This window comes from Vombatus ursinus, unplaced genomic scaffold, assembly GCF_900497805.2.
Source record: "Vombatus ursinus unplaced genomic scaffold, bare-nosed wombat genome assembly UNPS02010788.1, whole genome shotgun sequence".
Classification (NCBI taxonomy): domain Eukaryota; kingdom Metazoa; phylum Chordata; class Mammalia; order Diprotodontia; family Vombatidae; genus Vombatus; species Vombatus ursinus.
In genome coordinates, this window is record NW_020950566.1 from 6,417,755 (window position 1) to 6,440,450 (window position 22,696).

Consider the following 22,696-nt stretch of genomic DNA (forward strand, 5'->3'; position numbering starts at 1 on the left):
CAAATCAAAGTATAGTTTGCTCACTTTCTTTATTTTTCTAGCTTTTTTGTGAAATGGCTAATGTGGAAATGTTTTGCATGTTTTTATCTATATAATTGATATCATATTGCTTGCCTTCTCAGCAGGTGGGAGAGGGACACAAGGGAGGGACAGAATTTGAAACTCAAAAAAAATTTTTTAAAGAATGTTAAAAATAAGTAAATAATTTTTTAGAAGAAAAAAGAATGATACCAAGTAGAAAGCTGTCAAATACCTTCAGCAAAATAAAAATAATAATAGGAAAACAAAATTTGGAAGATAATTATGTTGAGTGGTTTTAAAATATAGATAATAATAGTAAAGGCTACAAAATCCACTTAGGAAACTAATTTTCTCTCTCCCCACCCTTTACATTGCAGTATACAGGTATAATTATTAACTCTTCCACTGGATTTATTCATGGAATTCTACTGGCTGGATTAAGTTATTTTTAGATTCTTGTTAAATAATGACCCAGATTCTCCAACCTACAGGTTAGAAACCAGGAATATAGCAACATCTTCTCCACAGGGAATCCTTAATACTTTTTCTGCACCTTTCTGAAATCTGAAAAAGAACAATGATTTTCTAGAGCCAATCAATCATAAGGTTAATCCCAAGGGAGATAATGAAAAGATACGTTAAAAGTGATCAGACATATTCCCCAGAACAGAAAAGGGAAGGTGAGTTAAATGGAAATTAACACAATAGATAAGAGAAATTAATTCAGTCTAGTTATCACCTTTAAATCTTAGTGTTAAAAGAAGTTTGGAGATTTTCTGATGGGAGTATCATGAATGGAAACATAAGGTTTTTCATTAAGAATGACTAGTGAGTTCCCTACCTAAGTCTTCATACTGATGATTAATTTAGTCTAACACTTACAATACCTCTCTCTGGGGAGCTTAAAGAGCTTTTCAGACATTATCTAATTAATTCTTTTGATGGATATTCTTGTGAGGTGAGTAATATTACCATCATTTATCAGATAATGAAATTGGTACACAATAATATAATTGGTTTTGCTACCAACACACTATGAAATAGGTAAAATCTAAGCTTCTTTGCTTCCAATTGGTTGCAAAAACCAAGAGTCTGCACTGCTTCAAGTAAAAGATCTTCCATTACATAAGGATCATAACACTTAGAGCTAGAAGGGACATTAACGATCATCCAGCCCAAGTACAGATGAGGATACTGAAACCCAAAGAAAAGAAATGACTTGCCCAAAGCCAATCAATTTCTAGAAAGTGGTAAAACCCGTACCCAACCCAGGTTCAGTACTCTTTTTACTCTTATCAACTAAAAAGAGTTGCTTTCTAGCTAGCATATAAAATAATCCCAATGGCAGCTCAATAATTTGTTCAACAAACCTCAAAATTTTTAAACAAATCAATCTGTCCTGAAGCATTGACAATTACTTTGAAGTTCAAGAACGAATGTAACATTCATTCGATTATAATAGACTCTTACCTGGAGAATTACCAGGGAGCATTACCACTGGTGGTCACCCCAGGCTTAGTCAATAATTGGGCTACAGGAGTGGGAGGGAAAGGGCGGGAGGGCACAAAAAATAGGTGAAGTCATGAACTGTAAATGAAGCAATACCTATGGCTGTAAGGTCTGCCACTGTCGTCTTCAAAGCCTCCTTTATGGCCTTTATTTTGTTCAAATAAGATGAAGGGAAATCAGTCTGCGGTAACGGCCTTCCCATTGGCCTGGCGCGGGGCTCCTTCTCCACAACTTTTGCACTCCACCAGTGGGGCTTTCCCCTGTTTTCGGGTAGCCCATCCTTTGCACTCTGTGTGGTCTCCCCCATTCTCACTTTTTTGCCCTTTGTGTTGGGGGCTTCTAAGTACACACTCGGTGATTTCTCCCTCTCCATACTTTCCTCCTGGGTGCTTCTGTCATGCTCTTGCTTCTCCAGGCCCCCCTCCTCTTTGAAATCCTGCTGGGTCCCTTCCATGGACTCTCCCATGGTCTTTCCTGTGGTCTTTCCCGTGGTCTGTCCCGTGGTCTTTCCCTTGTTCTCTTCTGTCACCACATCATTCACTGTTTCAGTTGCCTCAGTCTCTCTTGTATCAGCTAATTCTACTCCACTTTGATCATTAATCTCCTCTCCTTGATCCATTATTTTCCTGAATTTAAAAGATTAAATAAATTATTACATAAGAGTTTCTCGACATAATAGCATATAATCATCAATATATTTTTCTTAGAATTAACTTGCTCTCACCAAGGAATTTTCACAATATCACACTATCACTTATAAAAATGTTCAGTCACATGCAGAAGAAATGTAAAAGTAATGGGCAAGACTAGAAAAGCAGTATGCAAATCATAAATAAATACGAACTGCTCGATACTAATCTAGTTTGACAGAGACAATTATTAAAGAAACTTTCCTAGTCCCTTCTCAATTCAGTCAGCAACGAACTTGTAAGTAGAGTTGTTTGGACAACAAAATCCAAAAGCCTGCTTCCTCAGCAACTGAGGAACCAAAATTCTGGTTCAACAATTTTCATAGGACTTTTCTAGTTTAGTTATCCCAACATTAGTAGATAGAACATTTGCAGTAATTATGGGGTTTTTGTCCCCAGTAGTGATGACATATTTTCACTGATCCATTTAGTTCCCTGGTCATGCATTTTATAAGGCACCTATACAGAAGCTTTGTTAACATTTCTACTCAGTTTAATTTAAATACAAAAAAAGTCATAAGATAATGGAAATCTCTTAATATACATTAATTTTAATATTAAACTCCCTCTCTTATTTCAGGGGAGAATTGAGAGGACAAATACTATACTTCCTTTAACATATGATGTTACATTTCCTTCCAACACAGACAACATGAAAAGGTTAGGTTAGGCCCAAGAAGGGGAAATTGGACTACTCAGTTTCTCTTGACTCCATTTTTTTTTTCTTTTTAAATGTATTACTGATATTCTTTCTTTTTTTATATATCAGCGACACCTAGCTCCCATGCCCCCCAAAACCCTGCTTTATAAGAAAGAAAGTACAGTCCAGCAAAATAAATCATTAATCATGTCTGAAAATGTGTCCCAGGCATCCTCTGCCCTTGTCAGAGTTCTGGAGTCTTTAAAGGTTGTTGTCCTTTACTACACTATTATAGTCATCTTGAGGGTATACCTCCTGGTGTTATTTGACTCTATATTAGTTCATTTCTAATTCTCAGCCCCATCTCCAACCGTGGTTGCTAGTGTCCTACTTCCCAAAACCAACCTGTTAATTTGTCATCTATTCTGTATGTACTTATATACAAACACGATGTATCACCTGCTAGAATTCAAATTCCCTGAGCACACGGGCTGTTTAGCTTTTCCTTTTGTATCCTCATTATTTAACATGACTATTTATCACATAATAAGCATGTATGAAATGCTTGTTGATACTTGAGGGTCATATTACCAGGAAAACGACAGATTGGTCACTTTTTCCAGAGAGGAAGAAGGAGGAGAAGGAAGAAAATTATGTACTAAATGTAGAGCAAGTAGGCTTGAATCCATTGGAAAAGAAAATTCCTTCAAGGTAAATCTGAATTAACATTAGAGTATTCTAATCTTTAAAGGGCTCATTCAACACTCCTCCCCCATCTGCCACCACACACTATAAAATTAATCCCAAAACATAAATTTACCTAGCAAATAAATAACTCACTACTTAGCAAAAATTGCTGGGAAAACTGGAAATCAGTCTGGCAGCAATTAAATTTGATACATTTTAAAGTATATTCCACAATAAATTCAAAATGTATATATGATTTAATATTAATGGTTACAAGTACCTTTTATAGCTATTGGCTAAGGGTGAATTCTTAACCAGAGATAAAGTGAAATTTGAAAACATAAAATAGATCACTGAAAAGCTTTTATATGAACAAAATCAATGCAACTAGGAAAAGAAAAGAAATGAATGACTAGGAAAAAAAATTTATAGCAAACATTTCTGATAAGGGTATCAGATCCAAGATATGCAGGCAACTATCAGAAACATAAGAAAGAGACCTGTTCTCTAGTAGATAATGGTTAAAATATGAATAAAGAACTATCAAACAAGCTATTATAACTATATAAAATATTACTCTAAATTACTAATAAGAGAAATGCAAATCTAAGCAACTATGGTTTTGCCTCATACTCAGCAAATTAGCAAAGATGGCAATAGATGGAAATAATATTGAATGGGCTACAAAATGACAGGTACACTTATTCACTGTTGGTAGAGTTATAAATTAGTCCAATCAATCTAGAAAGAAATTTGGAACTATGCTAAGAGAGCTTCTAAAACGTCCATATTCTAATGCAGAGATTCTACCACTAGGTATATATACACCAAGGTAGTATGACACAAAGAAAAATCCCATTTACACCAAAATATTTTCTAGTACCACTTTTTGTAATAGCAAAGAACTGGAAACAGAGAAGATTTCATTGATTAGGGAATGGATAAACAATTTGTAGTAAATGAACATAATGGAATATTACTGGAAAACAACTAGGATGAATACGGAGAAGCATAGAAAGACTTATGATGCAGAGCAAAATAAACAAAGCCTAGAAAACATGCACAACAACTACAACAAGGTATTGGAATGAATAACAACAACAAAAAAAATCAAGTCAGTGATCCAAAGTTACAAAGAATAAAGCAGAATCTCAAAGAAGAGAAATAAGAAGATACTCCCAACCCTACTCTTACAGAAGTGGGAGGTCTAGAGATATAGAACACTGCATATACCTTCAGACTTTTTTCATAAATTGATTGGTTTTTTCTTTAAAAATATTTGTTATATTTGCATAATCTTCATTGATTAATAACTAATCAGGTTCCTTAAGTATAACTCTTCTTAATTTCTGGCAATAACAATATGGTTCCGAATTGCCACTATAAACCCCTCCATGTCTACAAACAAATAGGCGTGACCCACCCCCTTGTTTGAAGGTTGTTCTTTGACCTGTCGTTGGTTGGGTTCATGTGGATGTATTATTTTGATGCTAACATTCGTTTTGATTGTTTGGAACGTTTCTTAAATGCATTGTGCTTAACCTTGACTCACTGAAACAAGTTAGATCCCATTTTTTTTAATTAATAAAAATAAAAATATTCATTATATGAAATGGCTGTTTAAGAGATGAGAGGAATGATGGGGAAAATTCCAGTGATGTAAAAAACAAGAAATGTCAATATAACTTTTTTAAAAAGAAAGGGAATATCATGAAATTATAATGACTAAGTTAAGTCTCAAAGAGGAGCTTTAGGAAGATACTTCTCTCTCTTCTTTGACGGAGTGGGGAACTATAGGTGTGGAACATTAGAAATGTAAGATTCTTTCAATGTATTAGTTCATTTTAGTGAATTTTTTCCTTTTTTAAAAAAAATTCTATGTGATAAGGATGGTCTTTTAGAGGGTAGAGGGGGTAGGGGCATTGGGAAATGTTGGTGATATAAAAACAAAAGATATCCATCAAAATCTACTTTGAAAATATCTGTTGATACAAATCTTCCCAAGTTTCTCTGAATTCTCCATATTCCTCATTTCTTCCAGGGCAGTAATATTCCATTATTAAAAAATGAATATAGTAAGAAAGACATTAGAAAGAAGGAGGAACAACCTACTTCCCATAGCTAGAACATCGTAAAAGACAAAGGACAGAGTAGGGGAAGTGGGAATCACATGAGATCACTTTTATGTGAACTTGGCAAAGGGGAGTCAAATATGCACCCACATATGCATACATACACACATAGTGTTTAATGTATAAGAACAAGAAGAGGGAAGAGGAGGGCCATCCAAAGGGGAAAAACCACCAATAGGGGAACCTTTCCACTTCCCTTATCTTTAACCATTCCCTATGATCCTAGCAGGAAAAGTAATATTGCTATCTATATCACTCAGATGATTTGGTAGTAACTATTCCAAGTGAGAAAAAAGACCACTGAGCCTTATCATCTACTCTGTAACTAAGCCCTCTGGACTCTTGAGAACTGTCATCTGTCTTGTTAGAACATCCTGGGCTTTTGCCATTTGCCCAATGCTAAAGCTTTCGAACTTTGGTATGTCCATATACATATCCTCAGTCCCAGGGATTCCACTATTAGGCACATGCCTCAAGGAAATCAACAATAAAAAGAAAGACCCCATATATACGAAAATATGCATAGTGCCACATTTTATAGTAGCAAAGAAATGGAAACAAAGTCGATGCCCATCTGTTAGGGAATATATAAATCATTTGTGCTTCATGAATTTAATGGAATATTGCTTTCTTACCATACTTCCAAATTGCTTTCTTAGAACAACTGGACCAATTAAAAGTTCCACCAGCAATGCATAAGTATCCCTGTCTTTATGTGGCCCTTCCAACATTGACTACTTCCATCTACTGCCATCTTTGTTAGTTTTCTGGGTGAGAAGCACAACCTCCAAATCAGTATGATTGGCATTTCTCTTACTATTAGTGATTACAGCCAATGTTTCATTTGGTTATAACAGATAATAATTCTTTAAAGAATTGTTTGGTCATATCCTTTCACTACTTATCTGCTGTAGACAACGCTTGATTTTATACTCCCTCCCCCTACACACACACGGAGCCCCAAAAGTCTTAGTGAAGTTTTAAGCTTTAATAGGTTGGATTTCAGACCCTTATCAGAGATATTCTACACAAAGATTTTTTTTTTCCTCTTGATAGCTTTCTTTCATATCCTACCTCCGTTTTGCTCAGCCAAAAACTTTTCAATTTAATTTAACTGATAATTATCTATTTTTTTTTATTTTCACCTCTCTTATTTGATTAAGAATCCTTCCCTCCACCTCTGCCTAGCCATAGCTATAAAAGGTAATTGATCTAATTCTCATCTAATATTTTCATGCTGTTGCCTTTAGTAAATTATGTATTCAAAGTTTATTGTGGCAGATGATGTAAAACATTGGTTGAACATTAATTACTGCCAAATTGCTTTCCAGTTTTCCCAGCAGTTCTCATCAAATAGATCTTTTATGTTATTTGTTTTATAGAACACAATGTTACTGAGTTAAATTGCTATCTAGTATGTTTTATTGATCTATTTTTCTTTTTTTTAATCAATACCAACTAGTTTTGATCATTACATATGGTGATTTAAAAAAAAAACAGAAGTTTCAATCATGGTATTAGACAAAAGAAAAATTCAAAACACGAAGAGAGATAAAAAGGGAAACTACATTATGCTTATAGACAAGGAACCAATATCAGTATTCACATATGTTCATCAAATGGCACAGCATCTAAATTCAAAAAGGAAAAGTAAGCTTACTTACAAAAATACATATAAAGTAACACAAGTATAGGAATCTTTAATGTTACTCACTCAGAGCTGGACAAATCTAAGAGAAAAATAACCAAAAAGGAAAATATAGAACTGAACAGAGGAGTTACAGCTGAAAATTTTGTGGCAGCTTTTTAATGTTCAGCTAATTTCTCAGCACCATATGGTATTTGTGTAAAAAGAGGCCTTTGTGCTAAGGCAAAAAGAAATTACACATAATTTTTTAAAGCAGAAATATTAAACAAATGTTTTACAGACCATAATAGAATAAAAATGGCAACCAGGAAACAAAAAGCAAAAGATAAAGTCCCAAACAGAGACTTAATAATGAGTAGATCAAATAATAAACCACGGAAACAAATTACATGTATGTGAAATACAATAATAATGAAGACACAACATACTAAATGTCTGGAAATCAGCTAAAGTAGCCCTCAGAAGAAAAAAATTATCTCTGAAAACATATTAACAAAATAGAAAAATAAGGGATTGGCTATGTACATTTAAATATCTAAATTAACAGGACATGAAATAGACATGTCAAACAACCCAAACCCAGAAAATAAAATGAATCAGAAATCAAGAAACTATCAAATGAGGGAAAATACTTGATCCAGGCAGATTCACAGAAGAATTCTACTAAACATTTAAATAATGATTAATTTCTCTATATTTCACAAAGTTAATCTCAAAAATTGGGAAAACAATCTACCAAACAGCTTTGATGAGACAAATATAGTCCAAGTACCTACACCAGCACAAAGAAATAGAACAATAAGACCAATATTATTCATCAACATTGGTATAGAAATTAATAAAATCTTAGCAAAAACCTACAGCAACAGATCTAATCAATCACTCATTATCACAAGGCTCAATTTATACCATGAATGCCAGGATGATTCAACATTATAAAAACAATTAAAATAAATTATTATTTTAAGACACCCAAACAATGTGACCACTACATCCACAGATACAGAAAAAGCCTTTGACAAAGCAGAACATTCATTTGAGTTTTGGGGGGGAAAAAACTTATAGATCATATATTTTTAACATAAAAATAAATCTAAAACTACAGTCTAGGATTACATACAATGAGCAAACATATATCAGAACTTTTCTCAATGAATACAAAAGTAAAATAAGGATGCCCCTTTTTCCTACTGTTGACACAATTCTAGAAATGCTAGCGATAGGAATAAGATAAGAAAAAAAGATATAAATATTTAAGAGAGAGAAAAATATCCCTACTTGATAATGACCATGATGGGCTGTTTTTTTTGTTTGTTCGTTTGTTTGTTTGTTTTTGTCTTTTGAGGCAGCTAGGTGGCTCAATGGATAGAGTACTGGGTCTGGAGTCAGGAAGACCTGAGTTTAAATGTAGCCTCAGACACTTACTAGCTGTGCAACCCTGGGCAAGCCACTAAACCTCTGTTTGCTTTAATCCACTGGAGAAGAAATGGCAAGCCTCTTCAGTATCTTTGCCAAGAAAACCCTATTAACAGTATTGGCATGCTGTGGTCCACGGGGTCACAAAGAATCAGATACAACTGAACGACTGAACAATTATGACAACATAATGGGTTATCTAGAAAATCCTAGACAATCATTAAAGAAACTACTTGAGGCAATTAAGAATTCCAGTAAATTAGTAGTAGATAAAATTAAATTCACAAAAGTCATCAACATTTCTGGGCATTCAAACAAATCTGCAATTCCATATTTCAGGAGTTCCCTCTAGTGAGGAGATCACAACTGCCTATAATTGCCCTCATGTGCCATTCATGTTCTCCCAAAAGTTTGCCACAGGTTGTCCATCTAACATGCTGAAGGCTTTCTTCCCTTTCTCTCAAAACTATAAGGGAACCAGTGAAACGCTCTGGTTGTCCCTGTTATTCCTCACTCTAACCACAAGACCTGTTCTTTTTGTTATACAATTCTTCGATAAATCACAGCCTACTCGCACCCACCATGCGTCTCTCTACTGCCCTGTTTGATACCCATGTATAGTTCTTCAAGAAAGGGGCATTTCGTGGCTCACTGTCATGCAACAACTGCAGTAAAATGTTAATACTGAGAAGTTGAGCCTTTGCTTTTCTGGGAATCTTGGGGTCGGTAAAAAAAGTTCTGCAATTTCCAAAAAATCAGTAGAGTCCACTCACCTCCTTTTCAACCTTGGACCCAGGTTACCACTCATCTGCACTGCCTGTCCCAGTTCTACAAACCATATGGACAAACTCTACTGTGTGTCCAACTACATAGATTTTGAAATCTGATCAATAACATTCTTTCAGATTAAACTGGAGGAAGTAAGTTGATAGATGTTCTCAGGGCACATAATAAACAGGTTAAAGCTTACAGAAATATTTTTCAAACAAAAAAATGTCACTTGACCACTTCCTGGCCATTTCACCAAAGCCCTTATCTTGAACCACCTCTACCCCTCTGGAAATTTAGACTCCACCTGTGAGCCCTCCCCCATTCTAGTAGGGCCCAGACTTCCATGATTGTTCTCAGGTGACTCCTTACTATACACCCACTTTCCTCCGCCTCACTTTCTAATATCCTTTTATGTATCTTTCTCTATTAAAATGTAAGCTCTTTAAGAGCTGTTTTGCTTGCATCTGTTTCATTAGCACTTAGCACAGTACCTGTCACATAGCACACAAGTACTTAATAAATGCTTTATCTACTTATCTACTTCACTTGGAAAAAAATGGTAAAAGGCTGACGATAAATAAGTATACGCCACTGGAACTGTCAAATATAACAGTGGTTTATCTCCAGATGCAACTTAAAGAACAGCTAAGTTGTAAGAGCAGAATGAAAAACTGGGTAGCATTCACATGAACCACATAATATGTCAATAAAGAAGCATCAAACCAATGACTGAAACATTGAGATTTGCATATAGAAACAGAAGGGTTATCATAAATTTAAGATTACATCACCAACTTTAGAAATTATAGAAAGGTTATCGTTAAGGAATCCAGATATTTATCAATAAGGAATGTGTAATGAATCTGTAGAAATCATTTGTTGTATCATTGCAGGTTGTGGAATTTTAGCACTATTGAACAACTACAAATACATGATCAGGTGGCAAGAATTATTCACCAGAAACTCACTATTCTTCACAAACTACCATACAACAAATCTCGGTACTACAAATAAACCCTAAACTATCCTTGAGAAAATAATAAACCAACTCCTGGGAAAAAGTGCTATCCCAGATAAAACTATTGGCCATAATCACTGTACAAGGGGTAGGCAAGAATAGGAACATGGCCTATGACTCCACAGAAAAATGTAAACTATGGGGCAGCTAGGTGACACAGTGGATAGAGCACCGGCCCTGGAGGACCTGAGTTCAAATCCAGACTCAGACCAAACACTTGACACTTATTAGCTGTGTGACCCTGGGCAAGTCACTTAACCCCAATTGCCTCACCAAAAAAAAGGCAAAAAAAAAAAATGTAAACTACCTTGAGTAAATGTAAACAGGAAAAGAAGCTCCAACTATCCCATGGGCCATCCAGGCATCCATATAAATGCCTTCTTTGTTCTGTGTCAATCCCATTAACCCTAATAAAACCTACTAATAAACAAACTAGTACAAACCCTCTTTCTTTCCAACGTCAGTATTCTCTCAGAGGGTATGCCACCCTACAACTGGCATAATTAGGACAAGACAGTCTGTCCCCTTACAATCACCCAAACATATTATTAATCTTTAAAAATTTAAGAAAATGTTTTCAGTAGATGCTGCCATGCCAAATATTCATAATCTCCAATCAATAAAGAATAAAAAACCTTCAAAATATACAGATCTAGCAGAGGAAATCAAAACTATATGCAAACAGGCTACAGATAAACCTTAATCCCATATTTCTACTGGAGATATCCTAAAAATGCTTTCAGCAAACCTGCAGAAGGTAAGCTTATGTCCCAATTAAAAAAAAAATAGTTAGCACATGTAGTAAGCAGTATATAAATGTTAGCTATTATTTATCATTATATTATTTTACCCATCTATACAACAGACACAGAATATTAAACATAGAAAATAATATTAGCAACGTGTCGCAGGACAGTTTTTATCTGAATTCTAACAAGATGAGAACAAGATATTAACAACAATAACTTACATTTACATACTTCTTTTTAAGGTTTACAAAACATTTTCCTCACACCAGCCCTGTGAAGCAGGCAGTACACGTATCATGCTCATTTTATAAAAAGGGAAGCTGAGACTCAGAGAGGCTAAATGACTTGCCCACAGTTATACAACTAGTAAGATTCAGAGCTGGAATTCCTAAATGGAAATCTCACTCAGCTCATACTACGTAAATACATATAAAATCTTGAAAGATATCTGAAATCATTAAAATTTCCATTGTACATTAGTGAGATTGGTGAAGACCCCTCATAAAATTTAAACTTAAATGAGTAAAATAAGGTAAAGACCCCTAATAATAATATATGTGTACCCAGGTCAGGAAGCTTGTAAATAGCCCGGATAAATATATTCAAAATGTTGCAAAAGATTAAGTATAACTCCAAATTGTTCCAGGATCTGAAATAAACAAAACAGGATGTACTAAGAGGATACTTGAAGGACGGAAAGGCAGATGCAAACTATGTAAGGATTCTGTAATTTCCACTGCTGTTGCTGGGGTAGTTTTGTGGTGTTTAGATTGTGCCCTCTGAAGCCCAGCCAATGGCATAAGAGGTAGGGGGCTAGGGAGAGATTGGGGTTAGAACCTATAAAAGTGCTTGCTTGGCTGACACCACCTGCGGTCTTGCATTGAACTGCCTTTTGGTGCCAGTCACCCTTTCTGGAGATTGAAATAAAATCCTTTCTACTTTCTACCTGGAGAAGCCTCTGAATTAATTTGGGTAAGAGTCATTGCTGTCCCACACATACATCAGTAGACCATATTCAATACAACTGGAAGTTGTATTACACCAGTGTGCCTCAATTTCCCCATTTTACAAATGGGGATAAAACTAGTGCCTACCTCCCCATGGTTGTTGTGAGGTGTGTGATAATACTGGTTTGATAATAATAATAATATGCTTTGCAAATCTTAAAGCACTATATAAATGCTAGCCATTATCATCATGTTTAATAATGAAAAACTTGCCCGTTCCTCGCAGACATACAACTAACAGTATCTTTAAATTTTAATTCTGCGTTAAAGAGGCACGTTTTATTCTTTGATTACTTTCTTCTTAATATGCCAGAAAAACAACTCAAACCCAAGGGTGTAAGTGGGACCTGAGAACTTAAGATCTAAGTTAATTTTATTTTGTACTCCCTAGGCCTATGAGCACTTGAATAAAAGCAAATTCCTGGGTCCTTTTACGTTTGGCAACCCTAGTGCAGAAAACTAACACTGTCAAGTTGTAGGGCTGGTGCATATCTGCATGGGGAGAGAGTGTGAACCTAGGGAATTTCCCCAGTGAAACGGCAGGTCTGTCCTAACAACAACAAAGGAGTACAGAGCATGCACAGGCATGAGGAAGACCAGTAAAGAAAGGTCTGATCCGAGAGTCTGACCATGATGCTTCCCAAGCACAGCAAACAGAGCTAGGAACAGGAAAACAGAAAGAGCTGAGCAGCTCGCCTTAACTGCCCAAGTAATGCAATACTTCACGTTAGAAACCCAAAACGAACTACAACTCCCAGGGGGCAGTGCGGTGTACGGAGAACTGCAAGGCAGGACGGGACCTTAAGGGACTCGAGAATGGAAGAGAATGTAGCACAAGAGACTGTGACTCCCATGAGGCAGTGCAAACGGTTCTCCAAGTTAAGCACAACATTAACTGCAATTAGCGCTCCAGTTCTCGTCTTCGCTCTTTGGGTGGACAGAGAATAGTTTCCCTGGCTAAGACCAAGCAACCGCAACTCCCCCTCTTACCCGACTTAGTGATCTTCTTCGCCTAGGTTTGTCCTTCGCTCAATTAACACCACCAGCTAAAGCGTCTAAGCCGCCAGCTGTTTCGGGTGTCCTAGCAACCAGTCGGAGCTCGGATAGGTTAAACCAACTCTCGCGAGAATGAGAAAAGCCAAGTGGGGGAGGAGCTGAAAGGAAAGTGGGTGGTGTCAGGCGTAGAGAAAAGTTGAGATTGACAAGTCCGGGGAGAGGAATCTGGAGAAATATTAAAGGGGACAAGGCCATGACCTTCTGAGAGACAGAAAATAAATTGGCTTACGGGCCTTTGTACAATTCCATATAGCATAAACGTCAAAAAACAAAGCGAACCGCAATTTAATATCGTGTGTGTCCAGATATGAATGTTCTTTCCTTTCGCTGGGGCATTTTTATGCCTTCTGTCACACAGAATGCCTTGAAAATAAAAAAGCTGGATGCAAAGTGAAATGAGCAGAAACCGAGAACACTACACAGTAGCAGCAATGTTGTAATGATGATCAACTGTGAAAGACTTAGCTACTCTGTTCAAGACATTTCCAAAGGACCCATGATGAAAAATGCTAGATACCTCCAGAGAGAGAGATCTGATGAACTCTGAGTGTTGATTGAAGCATACTCTTTTTCACTTTATTTAGAGAGGTATTAAGTTTCTCTTACTTAGCAACAATATTTTACCCACTGTGACTGCATGTGGACATGAAGAACAGCCTACATGACATTTTATGGCACTATAATATAAGCAGTCCAAATCAACTCCTGCACCACCTTCCTTAAATTTACAGAAAAGGTGGTGCATTACTACATCAGTAATCTAGGGAGGGGATATAATATCTAAATTGTGCACCGGGTGGTGCTCAAATCACCTGCCAAGTGGCCCTGTCAATAGTCTGGCATGCATGCAAGAGGGCTGTCCGTGCCTCCAAATCTCATGGCTACAAGCCAGTTTGAACACAAAAAAACTCATGCTGTCTAGATTCTGAATTTAGATAGTTGAAGAAATATTGTTCAGGAGTAGTTAAAAATTAGAAAATCTATGGCTCTACCCCATCTTTGAACAACCCTCTATGTTCGCAGATCACAATCAATTGGCATATTGTGACCATGGTGTTTATCAGACAGTGCAAAAATGAAAGAAAAGTATGTTAGGCACTTCCACCTGAAGACCCTCCTCTTAACAATCTTCTCCTGCAACTCTTCTTGATTACCCTCCCTACTCGTGAGTACAGCCAGAAACCACATTTCATTGATAGATAATGGAGAAGGAACAATGAGGCAGATGTGTGAACTTGAACTCTGAGCAGCAAGAGAAGGCAAGAACAGCGGCAGAAGAGATCTCCTTGGTTCACTCTACCAGCCTTTGTGATTGCTGACAGCCTCTAGTAAATAGTCCAGGCCCCACTTCTGTTCCCTGTTTGGTGTCTTCCAGCATCTGTTTCAGCAAGCAGAGGCATTGTGCAAGCCAAGGTGTTGACCGTTGGTCTCAGCTCTTCCGGCATCCAGTCTTGGAGGGAAAGGTCTCTGCAAGCAGCATCCCAGAAGTCTGATTTCCAGAATCTGCTGCTCTTACCACTTGTCAGGGAGGGAATATCAGCTCTTTTACAGTACTTCTCTGTCCTGAATGTCAAACAGAAAGTATCTCTTAGAGCAAAGGAAGGAAGGGAAGGAAATTTAATTTTGAGGCAGTATCCAGATGTCATTCCATTTCTCCAATCATGAGACTTCCTATTTGAGAGCTTGCTCTTTCCTGGGAAATGCTGTCTCTTTAACCTCTTGCATAGCATCTTATTGATTGCACATGAATACTCTCCTGACCTTAGTGATGAAGAAAAGACATGGCAACAATCAGCAGTGAGTTTTCTTTGTCCCCAAATTATAATCCCCAGGTACTGAAAAAACACTATTTCAGAGCCAATTATAATCCCCAGGCCCTGAACAAATAATATTTCAGAGCCAATAAAGGCACAGAATAAGCACGGGTTACCACAGTATTTTTCTCAACTTGGAAACAGTTTAGGGCTCAGGAAAGGAGTGGATGATGAAAAAGATTTGGGGCACTGGGAAGGGAGTAACAGGAGAAAAAGGAGAAGGTACTCAGAAGGAAAAGCCTATGTAGAGGCAGACCATTATGTCTCTTCCACTTTTAGAAAGTTTGCCATAGAGACCATCAGTACAACTCCAGTTCCTGAATAACCTGCCTACCAGACCTTCCTCAGATTCAATATTCCATCTGTCTTTGTGCAGAATCTCTTCCATGCCTAGACCAAACTTCCCTCCTCATCTGTCTTTCCTGATCCCAATTATTAGTACTCTCTCCCTTCGTCAAATTATCTTGTATTTACTTATCAGTATGCATATTATATCACAAGTAAAATGTAAGGTCCTTGATAACAGGGAAAGTTTCTTTTTTGAGGGTATTGTTTTTTTGTATCCCGAGCATCTAGCACATGCGGTACCTTGTACACAGTAGGCCTGACCTGCTTGGTTTATTTAAATTGGTTTTAAATTAAATACTAATAAAAATAATTATTAAATTTAATATAATGAATTATCTTCTTAGGCTGATTGCTTCATATAGGTGAAAAGAATAATGGCAACATGGCAAAACCCAATAGTATTAACTTTTTTTATTTTACTGGCGACAAAAAAAGACACATGATACTAATGTTTTCGATTAATGAGATTGCTCTATTTCATTCTAAAGCAATGGAACATTCCTACTAAGATGTAAGATTTACCCATAAGATATATGGAAATGCCAAGTTGAAGAAAATTGAGAGTGGATTTGAGAATTCGGAATGTTCCCATTGTAAAAGTAGAAAAGAAATTTTTATGGGATCATTTTTACTTTTCACAATATAATTATTATCTATTTCATATCTATTTAGTATTCAATGTAAAACCATTCCTCTTATTTTTCATACAACCCTTAACACTATTCACCTTTATCCATCTTGGCTTTTATTTTTTATTTTATTTTTTAATACAAAAAAGCTTTTGTTTACTGTTTTTATTCTATTATCAACTGCCATCTAGTGGCTTTATCAGAAGAATGCTATGAAGTATTCATAGTTCATTCCTTTTGGCTAGTCTAATCAATAGCATTTACTAAGTGCCTATTATGTGTCAAACATTAAAGCTAAATGCTAGTGATACCAAAAAAGGCCCCAAAATGCATGTTTTAAATTGACAGAGATTCGAAATCTCAGATCTGTAAACTTTTTTTCTTAATATATTTTAATAACTTTGTTGTTGTTGTTTGGTCGTTTCAGTTGTGTCCAACTCTTCATGACTCCATTTTGGGGTTTTCTTGGCCAAGATTCTGGAGTAGTTTGCCATTTCCTTCTCTAGCTCATTTTCAGATAGGGAAACTGAGGCAAAGAGGTTTACGTGACTCACCCAGGGTCACACAGCTAGTAAGTGTCTGAGGTTTGATTTGAACTTACAAAGATGATTCTTCCAGGACTCCAGGCCCAGCACTGTATTGATGTAGCACTCTGCACCACCTAGCTGCCATGATAACTTTAATTCAACATAACTAATTTCCTTTCTAATTCTTTGTAACATGGAAGAGGCAAGTGAACATGACAACTGTGTGTTCTGAGGAGTTGTACCCATGATAAAGTAACCTTGAATACACACCAAGGAAACGGAATTTTTGTTTGTTTCTGCTTTACTTCCCTCATTGTTGATGACAACCAGATGAACAAGAATGATTCTTAAGAGACCTCCCCCATCTTAGAGCTTTTTCCCCAATATTGACAGTTCTAACAATATTAAGTACAGAGAAATTTTTCTTTTGGGGGGGGGGGTTCTCCTTATTTGATTTTTTCTTTTTTCTTTTTTTTTTAATCAATTAATTTACTTTTAGTTTTCAACAATCACTTCCATAAGCTTTTGAGTTTTAAATTTTCTCCCCCTCCCTCTCCACCTCCCTCCACAAGACAGCATGCAATCTGATATAGGCTCTACATATATATTCCTATTAAACATATTTTCACATTAGTCATGTTGTAATGAAGAATTAGAACCAATAGGAGGAACCTCAAGAAAGAAGAAACAAAACAAAACAGAAGAAAAAAAGAGCAAATAGTATCCTTCAATCTGCATTCAAACTCCATGGTTCTTTCTCTGGATATGGATAGCATTTTCTATCATGGGACTTCTGGAGATGTCTTAGATCCTTGCATTGCTGAGAAGGGCTAAGTCTATCAAAGTTAGTCATCACACAACATGGCTGTTACTGTGTGCAATGTTCTCTTGGTTCTGCTCACTTCACTCAGCATCAGACTATACAAGTCTTTCCAGGTTTTTCTGAAGTCTGCCTGCTTGTCATTTCTTATAGCACAGTAGTATTCCATTACATTCATATACCACAACCTGTTCAGCCATTCCCCAATTGATGGGCATCCCCTCAATTTCCAGTTCTTTGCCACCACAGAAAGAACTGCTATAAATACTTTTGTACATGTGGGTCTTCTTCCCATTTTTGTGATGTCATTGGGATACAGCCCTAGAAGTGCTGTTGCTGGGTCAGAGAAATTTATTTTCAATAGTAACAAAACTGACCTGTAACTCTCAGACTTGTATACTTGCCCATTCCTTTCTGCCACAGAATGCCATTGGTTGGCTGTGTACAAGTGAGGCTAAAAGCTATGAAAACCCAATCTAAATCCTAAGAAGCTAAAGCTCCTGCCAGCCCAAACAGTCCTTTATGCACTAAGATATTTATTTTCCTTTCAGTCTGGCTATGCATTTGTTGACCCTGTTAGTCTTGAAGACCTGATAGTGAAAGAGATTCTCCTTAAGTTCTAAGGTTAGGCCTGGTGGTCTTGAGACAACCTTAAGGGTCTCTCCTTAAGGGACACTATAGCTCATAGAATCTATTCATGGAAGAATATTGACAATATTTTTTAAGGCAGCCATCTATCCAAAAAATAACAACTTTCCATTGTATTTATGTACCACAATTTGCTTAGTGTTTTTCTCCCCATAGCTGTATACCCCCCAATCTCTTGAGTGCCGCAAACCCTAACGTGAAAAGTGGCCAGCTCCAGTGGTCACCAAAATCAAGGTATAAATATCCCACCCTCAGAAGGCCTCCTTGGAGCAGTTTTCCAGCTGAATGGACCCATGTCTGTGTTCCCCAATGCAGTGCCATGCTTATATGAATTATACTCTATGTTAGTGTGTATGTCTGAGTTGTATATCAGGTCACCTTCTCCTTCTCCCCCTTCTCCCTCTACTCCACTGATTGCCAATAAAACTTTGTATTGAACTGACTCATTCTTTTACACATTATTTTCGGCATCTGAACTCATTAAGGGGTTGTTTTCTCCAACATCTCTGACTGTCCTACAGGCCTTCCTTTAGACATAAACCAGGTATCTAAACAAGGATTTAACCTGCTGGTAGACATACCTATGCTGGGGGAGCATGGTTCTGTGACTTTAGTCACAGAAAGCAAGAATTTACAGGGGATCCCACGTCCTTCCTTATGCCAGAGAACGGTCCTAAAACAGGCTCTCATGGAACCCAGGCTGGGAAACACCCATGATAGTAGTCAGCCAGTCATTCAATAAGTATTTATTAAGTACCTACTTGTTTCAGGCATTATGCTGAGCTCTAGGGATACAAACTGAACCCATGACATTCTTTCTGTGGTCTTGATGAAAATGTGTGAAAAACTGGTTCCATAGAAAAACAACCATCCTTGCAGTGAAAAACACAGTGCTATAACAATCACAAAAAACTCCCTTCTAAGAAAACAAAATGCAATATTGCTCACTAAAGGAAAACTAGAAAGGCAATGGAACAGATAGAGAGCTGGTTGCAGAAGCAAGAAGACTTGAGCTCAAATCCCACCTTTGACACAATTGGCTATGTGACCCTGGACAAATGACAGAACTATATCGATGAAGGGAATTTCCTTGTTATGAGTTCCCTTCAATGATGAAATCCCGTATCTGGACCACAGAAAAAAAGCCCATAATATTTATATGACCTCTACTTTGGGATTACTCCCTCATCTAACACTGGCATGTTAGGTCCCCAAAGGTTAGCTACTACTTCAAGTTCTGAGGGTAATTAATCCTACTACCATAGTTCATGAGTCCCCATCGGCAAGCAGGTTTAATTATCATTTAGTAAAGGCATTTACAAAGATTACAGAGTAAGAGCAGTTGCTACAAAATATCCCTCTCACCCCAAAAAGTCTGTGATACTGTCCCATAAATACATACAGCCTCCATGAGATTTCACTCAAACTTGAGTGCAATGGTCCTGAGACACACAATTGGGTAAATATGTGTCAAAGGTAACTCACAATTCCCAGTACTGTTGGGCCTGGAAATTCTCTCCGTGTAATGTACTCACCTAGCTACTCCTGGAGGCAGCATCACTGTGAGGCAGACTGCTTAGCTGGCTCTCACGATGTGCCCCTTTCTGGAATCCCTAGCCAGCTGTCTTCCGTGTGGTATGGGATCATACTGCTTTCTCCTTCGGCGGACTCTCTGAATCTTTATCTGTCTGGAGTATATATATATATATGTCTCTGCTACCTCCTGGATACAACCTCTCCTACTGGTGTGGTAGTTTTGATGACATAGTCAAAGTCGGGAAAAAGAAAGACAATCATCTCATTGCCCTTTCTGCCCTCTGTGCTGGGGCAAGGATCTTCTTCCACAACTGCTTCCAACTTTGTTATTGGACTGGAAATCCAAAAATTCACATAGCTATTTAAAGCAACCCAGAGGTGGAGCTAACTTGCTTGTTCAGCCAATTCTGCTATTCCCTTCTTCACTCAATTAGAGAAGAGTTTGTATTTAAAAAGAGGATCATGGAATAGATGCCGTGTTTAAATATATCAAAACCTCATTGTGTGTGACTACATCTTTATCAACTGAGATGGGGGAGGGAACTCCGTTTATATTTATCAAGGTCAAATGTTCCAGGTAAGATCATTTATCTTGAATTGGAAAAGACTTACAAAGGTCATCTAGTTCCACTCCTGTTTTACAGATGAAGAAATGAAGGCCCAGAGAGGTTAAGTGACTTGCCTAAGGTCACACAGGTAGAAAAGAACAGAGCTAAAATATGAACACAGGTCCTCTGGTTACAAATCCTGACCTTCTTTCTATTACACTAGGCCCCCTAATATTCATTAATTCATCAAATATTTAATGGCAACAAACTATGTGTGAGGCCATGTATTAAGAGAATAAGAATGTGAAAAAGACATGGTCCCTGCCCACAAGGAGTTTATAGTCCATTAGAGGAGATATGTCCAGCAGGTGAGATAAGACAAGAATAATACACATGTGATATAGTCTGGTAAATACATCAGTTGCAAAGTGCTGAGTGTTCGACAAAGGTAGAAATCACTTCTAATTGGAAAAAAGCCATTCTTGGCATAAAGAGGGTCATGAACACAGGTAGTCTCTATTCACCTCCGATGTCATCAGGTTTATCATTTCCTATAGGACTGTAATATTCCATCAAAATAATATTTATGAAGTACTTACTAAGTGTCAGGCACTGCGCTAAGAGTTTTACAATTATTATCATTCATCCTCACAACAACCCAACCCTGGGAGGTAGATGCTATTATTATCCACATTTTATAGATGACAAAATTAAGGCAGAGGCCAAGAGACATGCCCAGGGTCACACATTATATTGAGTTACAATTTAATTAACCATTCCTCAATTGATTGACATCTATTTATTTTGTTTCTAATTCTTTATTATCACAACTGCTATGAATACTTTGGTGTATATGGAATCTTACTTTTTCTCAATGACCTTTTTCGGGTATATGACTAACAATGAAATCTCTGGGTCTAGTCATATACATAATTCCAAACTGCCTTCCATAGTGGTTGCATTAATTCCCAACTTCACTAATAAGGCATTAGTGTGCATCTTTCCACGAGACATATTTAGAGAGCAACAAATAGTCCAATTTGGCTATAGAGTATCATTCATAGTAGCTACAACAAAGAACAGCAAAAGGAGGAAGAGGTGAGAGTATAAATTGGAAGGCATCAATAACACCCTGGGTGAAAGAGTCAGGATCCCAAAAGATCTTGATAAGGTGGAGTATTGAAACTAATTAGATGAAATTCAGTAGGGAGAAATGAAAAAATCTACACTTGGATTCAAATAATTTTACAATTTTAAGATGGAAGAGGTCAGATCTAATCTGGAGTATTGTGTTTCTTGGCACCACAGTTCAAGACAGACACTAGTAAAATGGAGAGCATCCAACAGAAGTCAACCAGCTTATCAATTACCGTCTTTAGCTGCAGGGCCCAGAACTGAACACAGAATTTGGAGTCAGAAGGCTTGAGTTTGAGTAGTGATTTTACTGTTTACCCATGTCAAATTAAAAATCTCTGCATTGTGTTTAGAGGGTTAATATTTATTAGTCATGTGTTGTCATTTAATCTCTTTGGACCTAATTTTCTTCACCTGTAAAATAAAGGGATTGGATTAGATCACAGAATAACAGAATTTTCTAGTTTTAAAGAGACTTAGTGGCCATCAAGTTCAACTGATATCCCAAAAAAGGAATCCTCATTATGATATATCTGGCAAGGATGACTTGAGGATAGGATAGATTTTAGTATATTTTTAGGGATAGGGGAAGTAGTCAAGAAGCGATTGAAAATGGATGAGGAGGGAGAATAGTTGACAGAACACCTTCCTAGAAGACACAATAGGTAACATCAAGTACATTGAGTGAGAGACTTAAACCTTGGCAAGGCCAATCTGCTCTTCTCAGTGGAGCAAAGGATAGGTGAAAACAAAGGAGTTTTAAGGTATGGAAGCAGGGAGACACGAAAAATCAATGGCCTTAATTTCAGTAAGAATGAAATAAACTGTGGAAGAAAATGGAAAGGATCAAGTGGAGCTGGGAAATTGAGGTCTGGGAGTCGCTAGGATCAGTGTGACAGAAATCCAACAAGGGATGAATAAAGGTCTTCACAGTGGTGAGGACTCAGTTGAGAAAAGATAGCTTGAATTTTTGGTAGATTCAGTCATACTGTTTCCTAACTTCCAACCCTATAATTCGAGAATAGAAGCAGGGATGATAAATGGATGACGTGGAGGATTGACAATAGAAAGATATGAAGCTGATTATATCTTATCTTTTATCCATTCTGGTTCTAACAGCAGGGAAGAATTTTCAAAATATCCAAGTATGATCATAGTTATTAAGAATAAATCCCTCTTTTTATAGCCCTTTATATTTTAAAAAGCACTTTTACGTAAATGGCAAATTGCAAATTGTCATTAACAAACACATGTTGCACTTTGGGATGCATTACAATCCAATATATTGATTCCAGCAGGCATAATGTACTCTATGATTCAGAACTAAATGTAGTCATGTTTAATGAATC

At 36.9% G+C, this 22,696-nt stretch overlaps 1 protein-coding gene across 1 annotated transcript in view; it reads right to left on the reverse strand.

Moving 5' to 3' along the window:
- IQUB (IQ motif and ubiquitin domain containing) overlaps positions 1–13,357 on the reverse strand; it is a 90,935-nt gene extending 77,578 nt beyond the window's left edge. The window contains exons 1-2 of the mRNA XM_027855180.1: positions 13,278–13,357; positions 1,627–2,156 (exon numbers count right to left, since the gene is read on the reverse strand). Of these exons, the coding sequence (XP_027710981.1) occupies positions 1,627–2,149 (523 nt within the window). The 5' untranslated portion in view covers positions 2,150–2,156; positions 13,278–13,357. The remainder of the gene's footprint in view (positions 1–1,626; positions 2,157–13,277) is intronic.
- Positions 13,358–22,696: the final 9,339 nt, after the last annotated feature.